Source organism: Canis aureus, chromosome 19 (assembly GCF_053574225.1).
Source record: "Canis aureus isolate CA01 chromosome 19, VMU_Caureus_v.1.0, whole genome shotgun sequence".
Taxonomy (NCBI): Eukaryota; Metazoa; Chordata; class Mammalia; order Carnivora; family Canidae; genus Canis; species Canis aureus.
The window spans coordinates 37,865,290-37,886,765 of NC_135629.1; the positions used below are offsets into that span (position 1 = coordinate 37,865,290).

Consider the following 21,476-nt stretch of genomic DNA (forward strand, 5'->3'; position numbering starts at 1 on the left):
TCCCCTTGAGGAACCTGCTTCTCCCTCTGCCTATGTCTCTGCCTCCTCTCTCTATGTGTGTCTCTCATGAATAAATAAAATCTGTAAAATAAAATAAAATAGGCAAAGGGGGGCACCTGAGTGGCTCAGTCCATTAAGCGTCTGCCTTTGGCTCAAGTCATGATCCTGGGGTCCTGGGGCAAGCTCCAAGTTGGCACCCTGCTCAGCGGGGAGTCTGCTTCTCCCTCTCCCACTTGTGCTCTCCAGTTTGTGCTCTCTCTCTCTCTCTCAAATAAATAAAATCTTTTAAAAATAAATGGGCAAAAAAATAAAAATAAAAATAAAAATAAATGGGCAAAGGATTTAAAGAGAGATGTCTCCAAAAAAAGACATGCAAATGGTCAATAAGCACATGAAAAGATGCTCAACATCATTAGTCATTAGGGAAATGCAAATCAAAACAAGACACAGCTTCACACCCACTAGCATAACTATGATCAAAATATGGACTATAGTAAGTATTGGTGAGGATGTAGAGAAATCAGAGCCCTTCTACACTACTGGTGGGGACATGAAATAGTGCAGCCACTGTGGAAAACAGATTAACAGAGTTAGCACAACCTCACACTTAGGTACCTACCCAAGAGAATTGAAAACATGTATGTCCACACAAAACACTTTATGCAAATGTTCATAGCAGCACTATCTATATCAGCCAAAAAGTGGAAACAACCCAAATCTCCATCAGCGGCTCAGTGCGTAAACAGAATGTGGTCTAGCTATATGGTAGAACAGTGTTCAGCCATAAAAACAAATGAAGTGCTGATACATTGCACAACATGGATGATCCTCAAAAAAACATTAATGTTAGGGGCGCCTGGGTGCCTCAGTAGTTTAAGTGTCTGCCTTTGGTTCAGGTCATGATGCCAGGACCTGCATTAGGCTCCCTGCTCAGTGGGAGACCTGCTTCTCTCTCTCCCTCTGCCTCTTCCCATCACTCATGTACACACACTCTCTCTCACTCTTGTTCTTACTCTCTCTGTCAAATGAATGGATAAAATCTTAAAAAAAAAAAAAAAAAAAAAAAAGGAAACCACCACATTATGTTAAGTGAAAGAATCCAGGTGCAAAAGGCCTCATTCTGTATGAGTCCATTTATATGAATTGCCCAGAATAGGCAAATCCAAAGAGACACAAAGTGGATTCTTGGTATCTAGGAGCTGAGAAGAATTGGGAAAGGGGAGTTCCTGCTGATGAACTGGGGTTTCTTTCGGGAATGATGAAAATGCTCTGGATGAGATCATGATTAACGGTTGCACAACTCTGTGCATATACTAATACCCATTAAATTGTACACTTTAGAAGGGGTGAATTTTATGGTACAGAATTATGAAAATATGAATTTATATTTTAAAATATTTAAATAAGTCTAACAAAAAAAAGTCAAAAGAATCTCTACGGGGGTGAGGAATGGAGGTCCAGAAAGATTCAATGCTTTGTCAAGGTCATAGGGAGAAATGAGGTCAGCCCTGTTGTTGCAAATCCAATGAAAACGTCGCTGATAGCTCCTGTGTGTCAGGAATGCTCATTCCGTGTGCCTGGCAGTGTGGAGGCTTCTGCATGCATTACCTTATTTAATTCTTGCCATGACCCATGTGGCAGGGATTCTTGTTATCTGCATTTTACAACTGAGGAAGGGAGAGCAGAGAAGTGAAATGACTTGCTCAAAAGGCATTTGACTTATTTTTTTTTAAGATTTTATTTATTTATTCATGAAAGAGACAGAGAGAGAGAGAGAGAGAGATGCAGAGACAGAAGCAGGCTCCATGCAGGGAGCTCGACACGGGACTCGATCCCGGGACTCCAAGATCACGCCCTGAGTAGAAAGCAGGCGCCAAACCGCTGAGCCACCCAGGGATCCCCCCAGGCATTTGACTTAGATCAGTCCATCTCCAAATGGTAGGGAAAATGACTTTGGGAGACCGTTTCCTTGGTTTTTTGTGTTGTTTTTTTTTTAACATGGCAACCTGCATCCTGAATGTGAGAAGAAAGACAGGAATGCAAGTTGGTGGGTGCTGCTGCAGCTAACAGGCTGTTAGGGCCCAGGGAGGGGTCCTGGGGATACTGGTCCCCAGGCTGGGATCCTAGACTTTTGCAGGAGCAAGTGCTTCTAAGCAGCCTCCAAGAAACTAGCATAGTAGAGTCTGGGGCAACTCTCCATGCTGGACTGCTGTTCCAAAGAGCAGGACACTCAACATTACTTAGGCTAGGGGCCTCTGCTGGCTCCAGCCCAAATTCTTTGGGGTTTTGGATAAACAAGGGCTGCCCCATTTCACCTCTGTGTGACCTTTCTACATGTGTAGCCCTGGATCTCAAGAACCAGGCCTCAGGGGCAGTTCCCGCTTAGCCTGAGAGTAGCCCTGGGTGTCTGTGTCATGTCGAGGCCAGCTGTATGCCAGTGCATCTCCTCACTAGGAGCTTCATCAATTGCTTAGCTGCAGCTTATAGGAAATGGTAAGGGGGGCACGGGGAGGGAGTTCTGAGGTTCCACAGCTTGGGTTTAGTCTTAACTCTGCTACCTGCTGGCTAAGTAACCCTAAGCAAACCACTTTACTCTCCTGAGCCTCAGTTTCTTCATCTGTAAAATGAGGAGTAATGACACACAGGACCATTATGTAACTATTATAAGCCCACCTCATAAGATTGATGAGAGGATGAATTGAGGTATTGCATGGAAAGTGGGGGCCTGACTCTCCAACATTAACCATGATTACACTTATAGGGGCTACGGACCCAGAATCAGGAAGCCTGAGGGCTGACTCCCAGAGCAGCACACGTGTTTGTATAATTGCATGCATCCACATCTTCATATCCTCACACGTTGCATGCTCTGCAGGTGACCAAACATTCACACTTACATATCCACACTCACATCTGAACTCACAAGCATGTGTACATTCATGTGCTCATACACACACATCCTCACACGGACTTTATGCATCTGAAGGCAGACCCTGGCAAGCAGGCCTGCTCACACATGTGAGCACATCCCCATACAACCCCTTCCCCCCACGCATATGAGCACATGTACCTGACGTTGTACTCATTCACACATGCATGTGCATACCCGTGAACTTGTTCTCTGGAGGCCACCAGCCCAACACTGGGCCCCAGACCAGTCATAGAACTCTGCACTCCAGGGCAGTCAAAGCCAATCCCAGGGTCCTCCAATGGGCTCGGTCAGTTCCCTCCTACAGGCCCTCACTGCTATTGCTCTCTCAGCCCAGCATGTCCCTCGGTTTGACCAAGCCCTTTTGCCCTATCAGGCACAGTTCAAAAACAGCTTCTGCTAGGGATGCTTCCCTGACGCCCCAGCCCCCTAGCTGAAAAGATCTGACCCCTCCCTCTGTATTCTCCTGGCCATTTTTTTTCTACCTCAGCCTGCCTGGTAGCACTCTTGTGTTCTGGAGAAGGATGCCAGGCTCTGAGAGTTGCAATGATTGTGCCTCATTCACCCATGCCCAGCACAGGGTGGTGGTTCTGAAATTGAGGCCACACTGAGCTGAACCACACTGCATGCATGACAGGTCACTCTCCTGTCTCCGCACAAGCCAGTGCCCAGAGGAGCCAGCAGAATCAAGGGCCTACCGCTGCTCACCCACAACGTATGGGCCAACCCTGGGGCCCCAGGGCTGCACTATGTATACTTCCTGGCACGGAATTTCCCCAAGGCCCTTACCCAGCCACTGCCTTCTCCGACCCCTGCTGCCATGACCACTGACCTGCAGCCTAGTCCCGACAGCAAGACCCCTTGCAGCCTGGACAAATCTGGGGACAGATCTCAGGACTTGCTCTGCCAGCTTTAAGCAGACAGACTCTCAGCTCATCAAAGGAGGCAGCTTTTGCAGGGTGCCTGAAGACGTGCTCTCAGGCCGTGTTTCTCAGAGCCCAATCCACTGGTCTGAGCCACTCAGGGTGCTCGTTAGTACATATTCCCAGGTCCATCCCAGCCTCTTGAATCAGAACTGCTGAAGTGGAGCCCAGGAATCAGCATGAACAGTAAATACTCTGGTATAGTTCTGTTTGGGGGTCTTAGAGCCACACTGTGGTGCGGGGGGCAAATTCCAGCACCACCATTTATTAGTCCTTGAGCAAGAGGCTCAGTTTCCTGATCTGTAAAATGGGGACAATAATGATGCCTACCTTGTGCAGCTGCTGGGGAGTAAAATGGGATCATGAAAGTGAAATGTCTAGCACAGTGGCTACATGGGCTCAGCCATGTTCTCATGCCCAGAGACTTCTGAGTGAGAGGCAGAGCCGTGAGCTTCCCTTGAGGGAGGGCCCCTGGGGGCGGTCCTCTGGGCAGCAGGGCCCTCATCCAAGACGCCCGCCACCTAGTGGCTGGTGCCTGGGACGGTGCCTAGCTCGGCCTCCTCCACTCAGCTGAGGCCCAAGGCATAGCTTCCACTGCCCGCTGGCAGCCCCTCTCCCTGCCCTGCTGCCCGGGGAGCCTAGCTGGCTTGGCATCAGCCCTGGCACTCCCTCTCGCTTTGTAATAAAATAGGCTGCTTGGGTCAGCTTTCCTTGGCAGGGAGGCCACCTGGCACAGAGGGCAGGATGGAGGGGGCCAGCCTGGGGAAAGAGCTCCTTCAGTGACTGCCAATTATAGTCTGGTGTTCTCCAGGGATCACTGGTTCCTCAAACCAGGTGATCCCTGGGGAAGAACCCTTCTCATCTTCCTTCTTTTCCTAGTGCTTCATCATTCATTTATCCATGCATTCACTCATTCAATATCCAAATGTCTACTGAGTGTCAGGCACTGGGGCTTGATCACCAGGACCGGCAAACTTTTTCTGTAAAAGGCCAGACGGTATATATTCTCAGCTTTTAGGGGCACACTATTTGGCTCTTATAGCACGACAGTAGCCACAGACAGTATATAGACAAGTGGGTTCATGTGGTTGTGCTCTGATGACATTTTATTTGTGGACACTGGAATTTGAATTGCATATACTTCTCATGTGTCAGAAAATATTCTTCTTTTGGGACATCTGGGTGGCTTAGTTGGTTAAGTGTCTGCCTTTGGCTCAGATCATGATCCCAGGGTCCTGGGCATTGAGTCCTGCATCAGGGTGTCTGCTCAGTGGGGAGTCTGCTTCTCCCTCTCCCTCTGCTGCTCCCCCTGCTTGTGTGCTTGCTCTCTCTGTCAAGTAAATAAATAAAATCTTTAAAAATATATTCTTTTGACTTGTTCCCCCAACCATTTGAAAATGTAAAAACTGTTCTTAGTTTGTGGGCTGTACAAAAGAAGCAACAGCCAGCAGGCAGCAGTTCACCAGCCCTGAGCTTAGCCGACTACAAACAAACTGTGGATCGTGCCATACCCCCGTGGTGCCAATGCTTTTAGGAGAGGAGAGGCCTTTGGGGAGGCTTAGCACGGAGGGGAGGGAAGCCTCCAAGCTCAGTGCTGCTCAACCACTGCAGCTCTCCCAGAGTCCATCCCCTCAATGCCACATATATTTTCTGTGGTTTAGATATGGGGACTCTTAGGTCTCCTTTGGGACAAGAAGCTTTTGAGGGCAGGAATATCTTCAAGCATTCAGGGTCAGAAAGCACCTGGGTTCTAATACCAGCTTGACTGCTCCCTAGCTGAATGATCTTGGGTGAGTTACTAACATCTCTCTGTGCTTCATTGTCCTCATCTATAATATGCACCCCCAAGAGTTGTTGAGGGGTGATAAAGGAGTTGAAACATGCATGTACAATGCACACACAAGAGCCTGACATGGAGTCCGTGGTCAGTGCTCATTGAACCCCAGCACGGTTCCTCCCCTTACCCACTCCAGCACTCAGGATGGCTCTGAGCACAAAGTACATGTTCAATCTCTCCTTACTAAGTCCTAACTTTCAGAATGAGAGAAAAAAGCCCCCAACTCTGTACCCAGGAACCCCTCAGAGTTTGTGTCCTGGACTCCTGTGAGGCTTTGCTCTTTGGACTTAGCTTGGACATTTCCCTTTTGGCTTCTTTGCTCCCAGCAAAACGATCTCCTTGTCCCTCCTAGACCAGCCCATCAGGATGCCCAGGGTTAAGAGTATGTGGACATGAAGAGCTCTTGGTTGGTTCTGCTTCAGGGACGAGTCATGGAGGAGGAGGCTACTTGGCTGGGGATAAAGGGAGTGCAAGCCTACCTTGCTTGCCAGCCCAAGGTCCATGGCGATGGGCAAGCTGCCCAGACCAAGCCCTTGGGCATCTCAGCCATTAGGCCAAATACATTAGGCCGAGCCTCTAGCACTTTGCCCTCCTCTCTGGGTACATTCCTCTCCCAGGTGGGTGCCTGATTTACTCTGCCTTCCAGAACATGCCCCCTCCCCCTCTAAAAGCCTCTTTTTGTCTAGTTTCATTTTTTCATAGCACTTATCACTATGTGAAATTTTATTATTAGGACTGTTTCAGTTAGTCTTCCTTCCATTAGATTTCAGGTTCCTGAAAGGCCAGACTTTTGTCTGCTTTCATCCTTATGATTGCTCTCACAGAATAGATAGATAGATAGATAGATAGATAGATAGATAGATAGATAATATCTCCTATTTAATATATGAGCATACTGAGTTCCCCCAGGTTAGTGAGTAGCAGACTGAGGATTCAGTGCCAGGTCTGTCTCAGAGTCAAACACATTCTGAACCTCTACCATCAGACACAGTTTGATTATTGGCAAGATGGAGCGGGGAAGGAGAGGACATAGGCCTTGACCCCTGTAGTCTGTTTCTAGGAGCAATAGCAGCCGTAACAGGGCAGGTGGCATTTATGGAACTCCCAGGAGCCTTCTCCAGCACTGCTGCAGGAGGCAAAGCCAGGAGGGCTTCACTCTTGCCTTCTTGGAGCCCATGAGCTGTTTAGACAGAGACACATACTCTAGCCTCTTCACTGCAAAGCAGACTGTGCTAGAAGCTATAAACATAAAGTGCTTTCCAGGTGGTTAGGTTGCTGTAAGTATCTACCAAGGACTAGGCGGCTTAAACCAGAGGAATTCATTCATTGCAGTTCTGGAAGCTACAAAGTCCAAGATACAGTGCTGGCTGGTTTGTAGATGGCCGCCTTCTTGGTGCATCCTTGCATGGCGGAGAGAGAGCGAGAGAGCATTCCTCTCTCTTGTCTCTTCTTATAAGGGCACTAACCTCATTCATGAAGATACCATGCTCATGACCTAATTACCTTCCAAAGCCCCCACCACCCCCACCCCTGCCCCTCGTAATACCATCACGTCGGGGATTAGGGGACTTCAATATGACTTTGGGGAGGATGCTAACATTCAGTGCATAGCAGATGCTGACTGTGGTACTCGGGAAAGTCAGCACAATGGGGCCTGGACGAGTGGTTGGTGTGGAGGGATGCCATCGGGGAAGGCACTTTGGGGCAGAGGGCAACAGGAACAGGAGCCAAGGAGATAGGGCCTGTTTGAGGAATGGTAAGGGCTCCGAATAGCTAGGCCTGGGGCTGCTGGGAAAGGGCAGTGGTGTTGTGACAGGTGGTTCAGAAGGTAGGCTGGCGTCAAATCACGGGAAGGCCTAAAAGAGACTGGGCAAGGGGGCTTCCTACGGCTGCACAGCAAGCGGTAAGAACAACTACACGGTGGCTGGCGCCGGGCGTTGGGTGCTTCACGTTTTACAAGGCGCTTCCCGACCGTTCCTCTGCTCTGCCCTCAGCCCTGGCGGCGAGTAGGCAAAGCGCGGCGAGTTTAAGGATCTGAAGCCCGGGGTCGGCTCAGTCGGGCACAGGTGGTGCAGATCTGAGTAAGCCACATCTCCACGTCTCATCTTACTCGTCTGACGGCGGGGCCCAGTGCTCAGCTCTTTGGGAAGGGGCACACAACACCACGCGCGCGAAAACGACGACCTAACTTCCAGGCGTCCTTGGTCCTTGCAGTAAGGATGCTGTCAATACCTGTGCCTGATTCCGGGCGCTGTGGCGCAACTCGGCAAGCCCAAAAGGCAAGGACCTCATGAACAAGGCGGGAGAAGTCAGTGTTCCCTGGTCGCTAGTCCGAGGCCTCGGGGAAGGAAGTCCGGCTCCTTTTAACAGCTTCTCTTCATTTTCTTGGGACCGGGTGGGGCAAGCACTGAGCGCTCACAGGCTCAACCCGAACGACCAGGCGCAGGCCCACTGACGTCACTCAAGCCGGCCGCGTCAAGGGCCGGAACTTCCCGTGCTCCGCCTCCGCCGCCCCCAAGTCGCCAATCAGAGAGCGGGCCGCTCCGTGACGCCTATCTCCGAGCGACGAGGCGGGTTGGTGGCGGCATTTCCGGGGGACTGAGCCCCGGCGCCCGGGCTATGGGGAGCCAGGAGGTGCTGGGTCAGGCGGCCCGCCTGGCCTCCTCGGGTCTGCTCCTGCAGGTACTCTCTGGCCGGCCGGCCCCAGCCCGAGCCGAAGCCGGGATGCGCGGGGAGGCGGCCCTGGGGCCCTTGAGAGCGCGCCCCCACCCCCCACCCCGGGGAACACCCAGTCCCAGGCGTGGACCCCACCACAGAAGGGTTGGGCAGGAGGCGGTGCGGCGGAGAAGGGGCGCCCGGGCCTGGAGTTAGAGCCCCGGCTGGGAGACTGCAAACAAGGCACCTTCGTTCTGAGCGTTCGTTTTATCTCCCATGTGGTTGTAGGAGGCAGGCCGGGTGGCAGGGGTCCCTTTGGTGCGGTGGCATCGAACGTTTTTAAGGCAAAGGGTTCACTCTCTGCATATCACATCGCTGACCCTCAGAACACCTTCTTCAAACGCTCTGATCCCCGCTGAGTTCAGAGAGACAGTATGGCAGAGCTAAGAAAAAGATGCTTGGGCTTAGGAGTCCCGGTTCTGCCCTGCGCCTGCTGCATGACCCAGGACAGAGAACTTCTAAGCCTCAGCCCCTCATCGGGAAAATTGGGGTAATGATAGTACCTAGCTCATAAAGTTGCTGTGAGGCTTGACTGGAGTCATCCAGGTAATTGCACTTAATGCTGTACCTGACTCTTAGTATGCGCTTAGTAAATGTTGGCTGCATTTTCCTTCTGGCTATGAGACCTTGGATAAGTCACTTCCCCTTCTTGGCCCTAATTTTCATTATCAGATAAGATACATGCCAGTTGGTCCAAATGGTATCTAAAGATTCTTTTAACCCTCAGAGCTGGTCATTCTAAGTGGCTCAATTTTCCAGTGGTGCACTCTTGAGCCATGCAGCCTTTCCTCAGAAGAGTCTGGAATCCACCCTCTCCCTTTATTTTTTTAATAAAGATTTTATTTATTTATTCATGAAAGACAGAGAGAGAGGCAGAGACAGAGGCAGAGGGAGAAGCAGGCTCCACGCAGGGAGCCTGATGTGGGACTCAATTCTGGGACTCCAGGATCACGTCCTGGGCCCAAGGCAGGCGCTAAACTGCTGAGCCACCCAGGGATCCCCTCTCCCTTATTTTAGAGGCAGCATTTCTCTTGCGTATTAGGAGAGAGAACCAGCTACCTTTGAGCTCAAGTTTAGTCCTTGTCACTTGGCAGATCTCCGGCCTTGTGAAAAATTGCTTTGCTTTGAGCATCAGTTTTCCTCATCTTAAATGAGAACAATAAAGCAACCTCATAGGGTCATTAGCAAGATTAGATGACATGACTGTAAGTGCCTGGCTCATTATAAGTACTTAGTAAACACTAAGTATTTTTATTATGGTAATCAGGATTTTTAAAATAGCCATTCTAGGGATGAAATGAAACAATCACATAAAACATGTAGAAGAGCTCCTTGCACAAAATAAGTGTTTGATAAACATTCATCTAACTGTGAAGTAGGTGAACCCTGAATTTACCAAATTGTTTTCCTTCTATTCCACAGTATAAATAACTGAGTTTAGTGCTTTATCCACAACGCTAATTGTTTAGGCTTTGATGATACCTTACCAGCCAGATTGGCTTCATAAAAAAAAACAAGCAAGTCACACCTTAACAGAAAATACAACGGACCAGGAGTCAAGTGGCCTACCTGTGAAGTCAAGCTGTGTCATGTGATTGTTGTGTGACACTGAGCCAGTCACTTTGTTCTGAGTCTTAACTTGCTTCCTGTGCATTTACCCAGTTGCTTTTAAGGGTCAAATAATTAACATATGTGAGAATGCTTTATATTAAACTGTAAAGTCCTTGAGGGAAGTGGATGGAGGATGGGCTAGATGGGCAATGGATAATGAAAGAGGGCACTTGTGATGACAACAACTGGGTGTTGTGTATAAGAGAGGAATCACTGGATTCTACTCCAGGGATCAATATTGCACTGTATGTTAACTAACTAAAAAAAAATTTTTTTTCCATTCATCTTTCTTTTTTCTTTTTTTTTTTATAAATTAATTTTTTATTGGTGTTCAATTTACCAACATACAGAACAACACCCAGTGCTCATCCCGTCAAGTGTCCCCCTCAGTGCCCGTCACCCACTCACCCCCACCCCCCGCCCTCCTCCCCTTCCACCACCCCTAGTTCGTTTCCCAGAGTTAGGAGTCTTTATGTTCTGTCTCCCTTTCTGATATTTCCCACACATTTCTTCTCCCTTCCCTTATATTCCCTTTCACTATTATTTATATTCCCCAAATGAATGAGAACATACACTGTCCTTCTCCGATTGACTTACTTCACTCAGCTAAAAAAAAATTTTTTTTAAGATTTTATTTATTTATTAATGAGAGACAGAGAGAGAAGCAGAGACACAGGCAGAGGGAGAAGCAGGCTCCATGCAGGGAGCCTGACGTGGGACTTGATCCCAGGTCTCCAGGATCAGGCCCTGGGCTGAAGGCGGCACTAAACTGCTGAGCCACCTGGGCTGCCCCTAAAATTTTTTTTTTTAAACCCACAATATATATACAACGCGTGTAATAAATCTTTTATTAAAAAAAACTTTATTTATTTATTCATGAGAGACAGAGAGAGAGGCAGAGACATAGGCTGAGGGAGAAGCAGGCTCCCTCTTGGGAGCCTGAGGCGGGACTTGATCCCAGGACCCCAGGATCACAACCTGAGCCAAAAGTAGATGCTCAACAAATGAGCCGTCCAGGCATCCCAAATCCCTCATTTTTAATATAAAAAAAATGGTAAAGTCCTTTACAAAGTTAAATGAAGACTATGTTGCTAATAAGGGCCACTGTGGAGCAAACCTCAACCTTCATTGAGGCATGAACAACCTCAGAGCTTCATTAACTCAGCCCTTTCTTCAAGCCAATTAAGAGATAGGGAAATAGCCTGAGACATTTTCTTAGACAATGAGAACTTTGGCTTTTAAGTTAGCATAAATATGTGTACATTGTTTTAAAAAAAAACTTTAATTTAGGTTTCCTGAGTATTTTAATCGGTATATGTTTAATCTTGTATGCTGCAAACACTTGAGGTCAGTTTGCAATTACATTCTATTCTGCAAGAATTTGAGAGCTTATTCTCTGTCTTAATTCTGAGCTGGCCATAGTGAAAGTATTAATGCTTTTCATTTGTATGCATTTTTCAAAAATACTTTCACCTCCATAATCTTGTTTGATCCTTGTTATCAACCCTATGAGATAGGTAGCCTCATTTGACAGGAGGGAATTGAAGCTCATAAGAGTTAGGAGATGATGGGTGATTTGAGGTTATCAACTGAGCACTTTTTCCATCCAGGGCTCCATGAATTGGCTTCAGACATCTAAGATTGAGTAAAAAGTTTGGTTATATATATCTGCATGTTTCCAAGGAGAGCTAAAGAGCTTTCATCAGATTCTCAATGGCTACCTTTGATTCCATAAAGCTTAAGATTGTGATATCTTGGCTTTGGAGACCTTGTTGCTCTGTGACACTTATATGTTATAGACACTGGCAGTGTGAAACTGCACTCTCCCTTTTTTATCATACCTTTCCCCAGAGATTTTCAAACCATCATGGCCCATTGGCATATTTTGATTGAATCTTTCAAATTTCAGCAGTTCAGGGGCATCTGGGTGGCTCAGTCAAGCGTCCACCTTTTTTATTTTGGCTCAGGTCATGATGTCAGGGTCATGAGATCAAGCCCTGTATCTGGGTCCACGCTGGGTATGGAACCTGCTTAAGATTTTAAGATTCTCTCTGTCCGTCTCCCTCTGCACACATATTCTCTCTCTCTCAAAAAAACAAAACAAAAACCCACAAAGCACAAAAAAACCTAACTGCAGCTGTTCACAGGTAACTGAGAGTGATTTGTCATTTGCTGTGAAGCACACTTGAGTTACACCTGCCATGCTTCCTGGATGCGGGGTGTGGGGGGGTGCTGAGGTTTGCATCTGATCAACATCTCCATTTAGCATCCCCACTTAGCACCCTGTTGTTCTCTGTCTCATGGAGAAATTCTTTGGTCAGGTGGTTTTCTTGAATTGTTTGAAATCCTGGGATATATCCCCTTCAAATGGCAATAGCTAGCTAGACCATCTCCCTTTCCCCATTTTGTATTATCTTATTATTTGCAGTTATCATTTAAAAGGTACTTCATTATATGTTAACAGTAGTCCTTTTTTTAAAGATTTTATTTTTAAGTAATCTCTACATTACTTGGAGCTCAAACTCATAACCCCAAGATCAAGAGACACATGCTCTACTGACTGAGCCAGGAAGACAACCTTGTACTCAAAAAAAAGAAAAAGATACTTCAACTCCTCTCGGGAAAGTGGCAAATATTCAGTAAATAAATACAGCCCTTTTTTTTTCTTTTCTAATTAAGACAAGTTCAAAGAGATTAAATGTCATCAGAATCTCCAGATATTACTAGGCAGAGAAGAAAGAGGAATTAGACCATGTGATGCCTAGAGATTTTGCCATATGCTGCAGGCTCCCACTTGTACTATTTCTAAACAGGCTGGAGAGTGGGCCAATGTGGAAAACTAACTAGAATTCTGTGTCTCCTGGAGTGCCTAACTTTGAACCTGAAGAAATTTACTGAATATTAGAGTCTCCCTCTTATTCATAAATTAGAGAGACTTCTAAGTGCCTTTGTGGGTTCTTTGACCATAGCACAGGAGTGCCAGGGGACTGCAAGGAACTCAACTTCAGAAGAAACTCAGGTGGCGCATTTTTGAGAGGGTCTCTCTGGCAAAGCTGCTATATGTCAGTACATTATTAGGAAGAACAGCCACATATTTTCATTTCACAAATATATATTCCCAACATAATTTATTCTCATGTATTTTTCCTCTTTTTCTGTAGGTGTTGTTTCGTCTGATCACTTTTGTCTTGAATGCATTTATCCTTCGCTTCCTGTCAAAGGAGATCGTTGGCATAGTGAATGTAAGGTAAGAAGGGTTGTATCCTGGTATTGTCTACAACTCACGTCCCTAGTCAGGGTATCTGTGTGCCACCCTCAGATTTTAGAAGCATGGACTTTTTCCAGAAGCAGAGTGTTTTAGCAGTAGGCTGAGGAAGAGCACGCCGGGGTGGGGGAATGAGCAGGCGATGTTGCTTTTAATGGGCCCATGAAGTGTTTTCCATTAGTGGCCTCCAAATGCACATTTCTCTGCCAGCTGTTCCGGTTTGCCTGCTCTTAGAACCCAAGAGAGGAGTGGGAGTAATTCTCTGCAAACTCTGTCTCAGGTATAATCCTGTGTTCTTGTCCTGCTGACAGCAAAGGAAGCAGGAATTCTGCAGTTCGTGAGGATGTGCTGTGTAATTGCAGGGCTGGAGCAGCCTCCCTTCCCTCCTCAGTGAATTTTTATAATTGGAAAATGGTAGTTAGGGTGAGAGCTTGAGTTCTTGTCATGAGTCCCTTGGAGGCTCTTAGAAAGCTGCCTTGCTTTGTCTTTTAGACTCCATTTTGTTTCTTCTCTCCTTTCTGTTCAAAGGCACCCACACATACTCTGTATTCACAAATGACACAAAAGTATATGAAGTGATGTGAGTGCTCAGAATAGCTCAGCTTCTCAGGTGTATCTTCATGTCCTGATAAACAAGACAGTGTGTTCTAGACAATATTTCACATCAGATACCCACCAGACATATGCTCTGGGCTCTGTTCTCAGAGTTTGGAGGAGATTCTCAAATTTTGACGGGCAAAAGAATCATCTGAGAAGTTTTGCACTAGGTAGGACTGAGGAGGAGCCCAGGAATCAGTATTTTGACAAGCTCCTTAGATGATTTTAAAGTAGAGGCCATACTTTGAGAAATACTGGGATCCCTGGGTGGCGCAGCGGTTTAGCACCAGCCTTTGGCCCAGGGCGCGATCCTGGAGACCCGGGATCGAATCCCACATTGGGCTCCCAGTGCATGGAGCCTGCTTCTCCCTCTGCCTATGTCTCTGCCTCTCTCTCCCACTGTGTGTGACTATCATAAAAAAAAAAAAAAAAAAAAAAAAAAAACGAAGTTTAAAAAAAAAAAAAAGAGAAATACTGTTTTAAAAGCAGGAAGAAAGGTGCCTGGCTGGTTCAGTGGGTGGAGTGTGTGACTCTTGATCTCAGGGTTGTGAGTTTGAGTCCTACATTGGGTGTACAGATTACTTAAAAATAAAATCTTTAGGGCACCTGGGTGGCTCAGTTAGTTAGCTCAGGTCTGTGGCTCAGGTCATGATCCTAGGGTCCTGGGATGGAGCTCTGCATCGAGCTCCCTGCTGTGTAGGGAGCTTGCTTCTTCTTCTCCCTGTACCCCTACTTACTGCTCGTGCTCTTTTGTGCACATGCACTTTCTCACTCTCAAATAAATAAATAAAATATTTTTAAAAATTAAAAAGCAGGAAGGAAGAGGACCAAATCTTTTAGGTGCTCAGATTTGAAAGCAGTTTGGGCTTCTTATCATCCTGTCTCCCCTAGATTAGCAGGTCTCTGCTTTGACAACCATTGTCTGGCCTGCCCCTTATTACTTAACATATGATTTGATCTCCTCATTGGCAATGGTGGACAGAAGCACTGGGTAGCAGCATGATCCTTGGACAACCTCAGAGAGACCTTAGCCCTGGGCTGTCCTCACGTGGCTTCATCAGCCACGTCTATTGATGAGGGAAAATCTCAGCTACCTCTCACATAGGTGCAGGAGAGTCTACCTAGGTACTGCCTATCCAGGAAGTATGCAGACAACCCTTGCTGATCTGGGTTGCAATGACCTCTGTAACAAGTCTTGCCTGTCCTGAGATGCTTTTGGCCAGAGCTTCCACCCAGTAGAGCCTCAGCTTCTAAGAATTGACAGGTCACCAGTCTCAGGGTGACCAAGAGGTTCCCTTGTTGTGTATGGTCATATCTTGTCCTTTTCTCCTCCATATGGTCAGAGCCGTACCTCTGCCTATAGCTGTGAAACATTAGGTTTTGGGGGCCACTGTGGCAGTGTTTATCCCAGCATAATGCCTCTGTAGGCACACACTCAGGTGTCCCCTGTTTAGTAACTCTTAGTTCCAGTGGATCAGATAAGTATGAGACCCTGTAAGAACTCACCTCCCTTCAGAAGACTACGTCTTCCTGTCCCTGGCAAAATCTCAGTAATTCTCTCTGTGGGGAAAAAAACTAGAGTCATTATTGATTTCTGCTTTTGCTTTACAGGCTGACACTGCTTTACTCGACCACCATCTTCCTGGCCAGAGAGGCCTTCCGCAGAGCGTGTCTGAGTGGGGGCGCCCAGCGAGACTGGAGTCAGACCTTCAACCTCTTGTGGCTAACGTGAGTTGTGCTTTGGCAGGAGACAGTGTGAAAGCAAGTCTTCTAGGTTAAACAGCAACACTTGCCCAAAGCTGAGTGGTTTCCAGCTTCAGTTAATTGGGAGGTGGGGGTTTGGGGAGTGGTTTCTGGAGAGTGAGCATGGGACAGGAAGGAGAGAGCGTCCATGTGGAAGGAGTTTGTTGGCTGTTTTCTCTGTGGATGGCCAGGAGCCGGGAGGAGGCTCTGGGTGGGGGTTTTGGGGCCTGTTTCTAGTCCTGTTTCTACCCTCTTGGGAGATGGTTTCTGCTGTTCCTGATGCCCATTCTGGGCCCCACTGGGCCTGTGCCATCTTTATTCCTTATCTTTCTTTCCCCCTGTAATCTTTTCTGGGCTTTTAACAACCACTTAGGATTTTTTGAAAGCCTTTTAGGGCTTTCATTATATCTTTTTTCAATTTTGTTAGGTGGATTTCAGTTCTGAGCCTTTTAGAATATTCTTGAAGGCCAAGTACATCAGCTAAAACTTGTAATGGCTTTTTGCAGTTAGATCCCTGCAGGGAGGGCTGGTCCTTGAGGTTGTTTCTCGGTGCTGCCTTACGTAACTCCTTCTTGCCTCGTGGAAATGACTGTCGTAAGGCTGGTAGGTGTTCATTTTATTAGAGGAATGACAGTTAACTACTCAGTCATATTTAAGTGCTCTGTGGTGCACATGCGAAGAGACACTGTGCAATGGACTGCTGCTTATTTGAATGTAAGAGCCAACTGGATACTGACTTTAGTCATTTGAGGTACAAACAACAGGCACGTACTTTCTGGGAATTTTGCTTATCTTGTCAACATAACACAGTGGATAGGAGTGTAGGTTTTGGCATTAGATGGAGATTGGGTCCTGCTTCTGCCCTTGACTAACTGCCCATGACCTTGGCCAAATTACCCAGTGCTTGTCATCAGTCTTGGTTCCCTCATTACTTAAATGAGGATAATGAAGGGATCTTTGTGAGGTGTCCATGGGATAAAGGGGGTGCATCTGAGTTCCTGGCATGTAGGAAGTGCCTTTACTAAGGCACTAATGCTAGTGCTAGCTATTACTAGTGCTAGCTATTCTTATGACTATTTTTTATAGCTATTTTATGACTATTACACTTAGTAGTGCTAGCTATTTTTATGACTATATTTCCTTTCTGTTCAGTGCTACTATTTTAATTTATTTTTATTTTTATATTTAGCATATTAAAAGACATTTTTCCCCTTTTCCAGAGTCCCCCTGGGTGTGTTTTGGTCCTTGCTCCTGGGCTGGGTGTGGTTACACTTGCTCGAAGTGCCTGATCCTAATGTCGTCTCCCACTATGGAACTGGAGTAGTGGTGTTTGGCCTTTCGGCCGTGGTAGAACTTCTGGGAGAGCCCTTCTGGGTCTTGGCACAAACACAGATGTTTGTCAAACTCAAGGTCAGTATGCTTTTTGCTTTGATGGGAAATGTGAAGAATAAGGGAAAGGGTGGTTTCTTAAAAATGTTTTCTAGGAGAGAATGATTTTTTTCAGATTTCCATCTAAAAGGAAATTTGGAAAAAGGCAATATGATGAGTTTAGTTCATCCCCTTGAAATTTGGCAGATGGGCTGGGCTTAAGTTTACCTCTGCTGTATTATTAATGCAAAATAGGTTTACCAATAGGGAAGTTCTTAGTTTAGATAAGAATTTAAGAGGACTGTAAAGGTTTTTCAGATTTTTCTAGTCATTTTATTTTACTTTTTAAAGATTTTATTTATTTGAGAGAGAGAGCACAAGCAGCAGGAGGGGCAGAGGCAGATTCCCCACTGAGCAAGGAGCCTGACACAGGGAGCTTGATCCCAGGACCTCAGGATCATGACCTGAGTCAAAGGCAGATGCTTAACTGACTGAGCCACCCAGGTGCCCCTAATGATTCTGTGTTTAATTGTGTACTGATATTAACCTTTCATCTTTCAAAATATATAATTTGATATGTACAAAAGAGTATATAGGATATGTCTAAATCTTAAAGGATGATAGTATACTGAAGATCTGTGAACTTATCACCCAGCTCACCTAGAACATTATCATTGCTATGTTCTAACCCTGTGTCCCACTCCTGCTGCCAGGGTAACTACTATCCTAGGTTTCTATTCATCATTCCTGTGCATCTTTAGTTTCTAATAATGTAAAGTGCACCCTTTATCGCGTTTTTGCAGGTGATTGCTGAGAGCCTGTCAGTCATCCTCAAGAGCGTCCTGACAGCTTTTCTTGTGCTCTGGTTGCCTCATTGGGGGCTATACATTTTCTCTTTGGCCCAGGTAAGAGTTACAGCTTTTCCCTTTTGTATAACCTATGTTTCCCCATTTGATTTTTTTTTTTTCTTCTTGTTCCCGTTACTATGTGATTTACATTCACAGTATTCATGCATGTGAGGCAGGCTGGAAGCTCTAGAAAGATAGTCTTGACAGTGCTTTTCCTTTGGCTGTCTATCCTGCTACCAGTGTCCCCAGGGACCTGGTGAGGGCCCCACACTAGGCCTCACTGTCAAACTTAGCAACTCCTTTAGGTGTTCTGTGGGCAAGCCCATGCCAAACTCACCTGTGATTGTCTTATGTTCTTATGGAGGAGGGAAAAAAGCAGTGAAGGGGTGGGGTGGGAATTGAATTGCATGTGTGTGGTTTTCCTTGGATTTCAGTCAGGTGTTTTCAGAATAGGAGGAAACTCTGCCAAGCCTGTTTGGAACTTGGACTGTAGTCTCACACAATGCAGAGCACAGGAACCAAGTCCTGGCAGGCACGCTCTCACTTCCAGCAGCCCCGGCCTCGTTGCCATCCCATGTTCTAGTTCTCGTTCATATCCCAAGCTCTAATGAAAGTACAACTAGAGTACAGTGCTCATTTTAAAAATGAATCTTAAAATTAGATAGTTACCAGAACAGCTTATAGTACAAAGCAGTTTGTAATTTTTCTTAATGTATAGGAAGATAAGTTAAACTTTTTAGTAGTGATTTATGTGAAAGTCTTTCCCGTGTCCTGAGCAAAAAGTACAAATATTTTTGTGAAACACAGAAAAAGTAGCTTTCAAATTAAAATTATGAGTGAAAATTGCTTCCTAAAAGTAATTTGCAAACAGTTGCGTATCTTAGAGAAGTTATTTGTGATTATTTTTGCCATGTTTTATTGGATCTGGAACTACACTTCTATGCATCCATTGTGTTTTTGATACACTCTTCCTAATAGGACAGGAGGCCATGGAGACACCCAGTTGTTGGTTGACTCTTCTTGGGAAAGGCACTTGCATTAGGACTTTCTGATGCATCCACCCAGGATACATCATAGGTCAACAAGGCCCATTCTGAGTTCATTTGCTTTCTTATTATAAGACTTCAGAGAGCTCTTGCCTGGTACATTCTCTGTCAGTGTCTATGTGAGAGGTCTAAGAGCCAATAGCACCTCAAATCAGCAGGCAGTCCCCACCAGGATTCTGGGATTCCCCTTTGTCCAACCTACCTCTTAAACAACCCCTTACAACATGACATCATATGTCAAATAAAAGAGTCACTCTAGAATATATAAAGAATTCTTACAACTCAACAACAAAAAGACAGACTACCCAAAATTGAGTAAAGGACTTCAATAAGCATCTCTCCAAAGGAGATATACAAATATATAGCCAATAAGCACATGAAAAGATGCTCCATATCATCAGTCATTAGGCAAGTGCAAATCAAAACCGCAATAAGATACTACTTTACACCCATTAGGATGGCTGTTATTAAAAAAACAGAAAATAACAAGTGTTGACATGGATATGCAGAACTTAGAGCCTTCACACATTGCCGTTGGGGCTGTAACACTGTGGCCACTGTGAAAAACAGATTGACGGTTCCTCAAAAAGTTAAATGTAGAACTGAAGTGTGCCCAGCAATTCCACTCCTAGGTATATAACCAAAAAATTGAAAATATATTCAAACAACTTGTATAAAGATATTCATAGCAACACTATTCACCATAACCCAAAGGTGGAAACAACCCAGATGTCCATTACCTGATGAATGGATGAACAAAACAATTTATATGTGTGCTATGGAATATTACTCAGCCATAAAAATGACAACGTGCCACAACATGATAAACTTGGAAAACATACTAAGTGGATGAAGCCAGATACAAAAGGCAACCAATTGTATGATTCCATTAATATGCAGTGTCCAGAATAGGCAAGTCCATAGAGATAAAGCAGATTTTGATTGCCAGGGTGTGGAGGAACAGAGAGTGACTGCTTAATGGGCATAGAATTTCCTTTTGGAGTGATGGAAATCTTCTGGAATGAAATAGGAGTAGTGGTTGTACAATATTGTGAATGTACTAAAAGCCACTGAATTAGATGTTTTAAAATGGTTAAAATGGTCAGTGTTGTGTGATATGAATTTTTCCTCAATAAAAAAGGTGGGGGGATTGTTTAGTTAGGATATACTGTATGAAGACTACCCATAGGTTGTTACTATGTCCCCAGGCACGGGTCCATGGGAAGATGAAGGGAAGTGGGGGAAGGGGGGTCGTCTTGTCACAGAGGATGTTGTATCTGGTGGCATGACTCACGGCAGAACTGCTGTGTCTTCTTAAAGGGCCTGAGGCATGAAAGAAGGATGGTGGTTGGGAGCACCTGGGTGGCTCAGCGGTTCAGCATCTGCCTTCAGCTCAGGGCGTGATCCCAGGGTCTGGGATCGAGTCCCACATCGGGCTCCCTGCATGTAGCCTGCTTCTCCCTCTGCCTATGTCTCCGCCTCTCTCTCTCTGTATCTCTCATGAATAAATAAATAAAATCTTAAAAAAGAAAAAAGGGAGGATGGTGGTTCGTGGGCTCTGTCTGCAGGCATAGACAGGGGTGGAGAGCGAGGAGCCCAGATGTGCAAAACAAGGCTCTCCTTTCTCCTTGCTCTGTGCCTTTGCCACAGGAGCAGGCTTAGCATTTCCAGATTGAGGGTGGCACCTGGAGGTCTCCCGTCCTTCCTGAGCTAGTGTGCATTGCTGTTCCCAGCGGGGAGAGGAGGCAGAAGAGAGCTTGTGAAAGGGGCTCTTTGGATACTCCTCCCAACCTGCAATCAAAACCCCAGGCTGTGGCTCCTGGCCAAAAGCCACCCTTTTGTCCTGGCTGCGTGGAGGGAAGGGTGGGCCTTTTTATCACCCCTCACACACACACACACACACTCTCCCCCATCCTGGAATAGCTCTTGCCCTGCCTGTGCACCTGGCCTGAGAGGAGGGAGCCTACAGCTCGGTTCTGCTTTGTAATCCATGTTTACATGCTTTCCCGAGTTTTTAGAAAAGCCCCTGTCATCTAGGACAGCAAGTCTTTGGATATTAGCACAGGACACACGGGTCCTTGCAGAGTGTGTTGAGGTGGGAGAGTCATTCCTTTGGCCAAAAAAGAACCTTTTGAGAACATATCTGACATTGCCGTTGGTGGTGGCACTAGGGGCCGGCCGTCTGTCAGGGAAATGATGTCCTGCTTGCCCAGAAGACCTGTTCTCCCAGTCTGGTGAAGTGTTTAGAGCACTTTCCCCTGAGATGCCGCAGTGGAGCTGGTACTTAGGGAGTAGTGCTCTTCTCCAGAGGGGGAAGCATTGCTCACTAGAAGATGCAGTTAATAAAGACAGTTCTATTGCTTGTCTGGCCTTTGTCACATCTCCAGGCATATCTTAATTCTGCCTATATGAAAACAGTGCTGTTTAAATCAATTATTTTCTTTTTTCAGCTTTTCTATACTGCACTTCTGGTGCTCTGCTATGTTACTTATTTCACAAAGTTATTGGGCTCCTCAGAGTCAACCAAGCAGCGGGCTCTTCCTGTCTCCAGAATGACAGATCTGTTACCCAGTATTACAAGAAGTGGAGTAAGT

At 46.1% G+C, this 21,476-nt stretch overlaps 1 protein-coding gene and 1 long non-coding RNA gene across 4 annotated transcripts in view; one reads left to right on the forward strand and one right to left on the reverse strand.

Moving 5' to 3' along the window:
• Nucleotides 1-4,940: 4,940 nt before the first annotated feature.
• On the reverse strand, nucleotides 4,941-8,142 carry LOC144289914 (uncharacterized). The gene is made up of 2 exons (XR_013357856.1): nucleotides 7,922-8,142; nucleotides 4,941-5,182 (listed from the first exon to the last, which is right to left on the reverse strand). It is a non-coding gene; the product is annotated as an uncharacterized LOC144289914 (long non-coding RNA).
• An 85-nt stretch (nucleotides 8,143-8,227) lies between these two features.
• The window catches only part of RFT1 (RFT1 glycolipid translocator homolog), a 37,880-nt gene continuing 24,631 nt past the window's right edge, over nucleotides 8,228-21,476 (forward strand). For all 3 annotated transcript variants that reach the window (XM_077858552.1, XM_077858553.1, XM_077858554.1), the window contains exons 1-6: nucleotides 8,228-8,371; nucleotides 13,177-13,262; nucleotides 15,489-15,605; nucleotides 16,841-17,030; nucleotides 17,792-17,893; nucleotides 21,333-21,470. In XM_077858552.1, coding sequence (XP_077714678.1) covers nucleotides 8,309-8,371; nucleotides 13,177-13,262; nucleotides 15,489-15,605; nucleotides 16,841-17,030; nucleotides 17,792-17,893; nucleotides 21,333-21,470 — 696 coding nt within the window. In that variant the 5' untranslated portion in view covers nucleotides 8,228-8,308. The remainder of the gene's footprint in view (nucleotides 8,372-13,176; nucleotides 13,263-15,488; nucleotides 15,606-16,840; nucleotides 17,031-17,791; nucleotides 17,894-21,332; nucleotides 21,471-21,476) is intronic.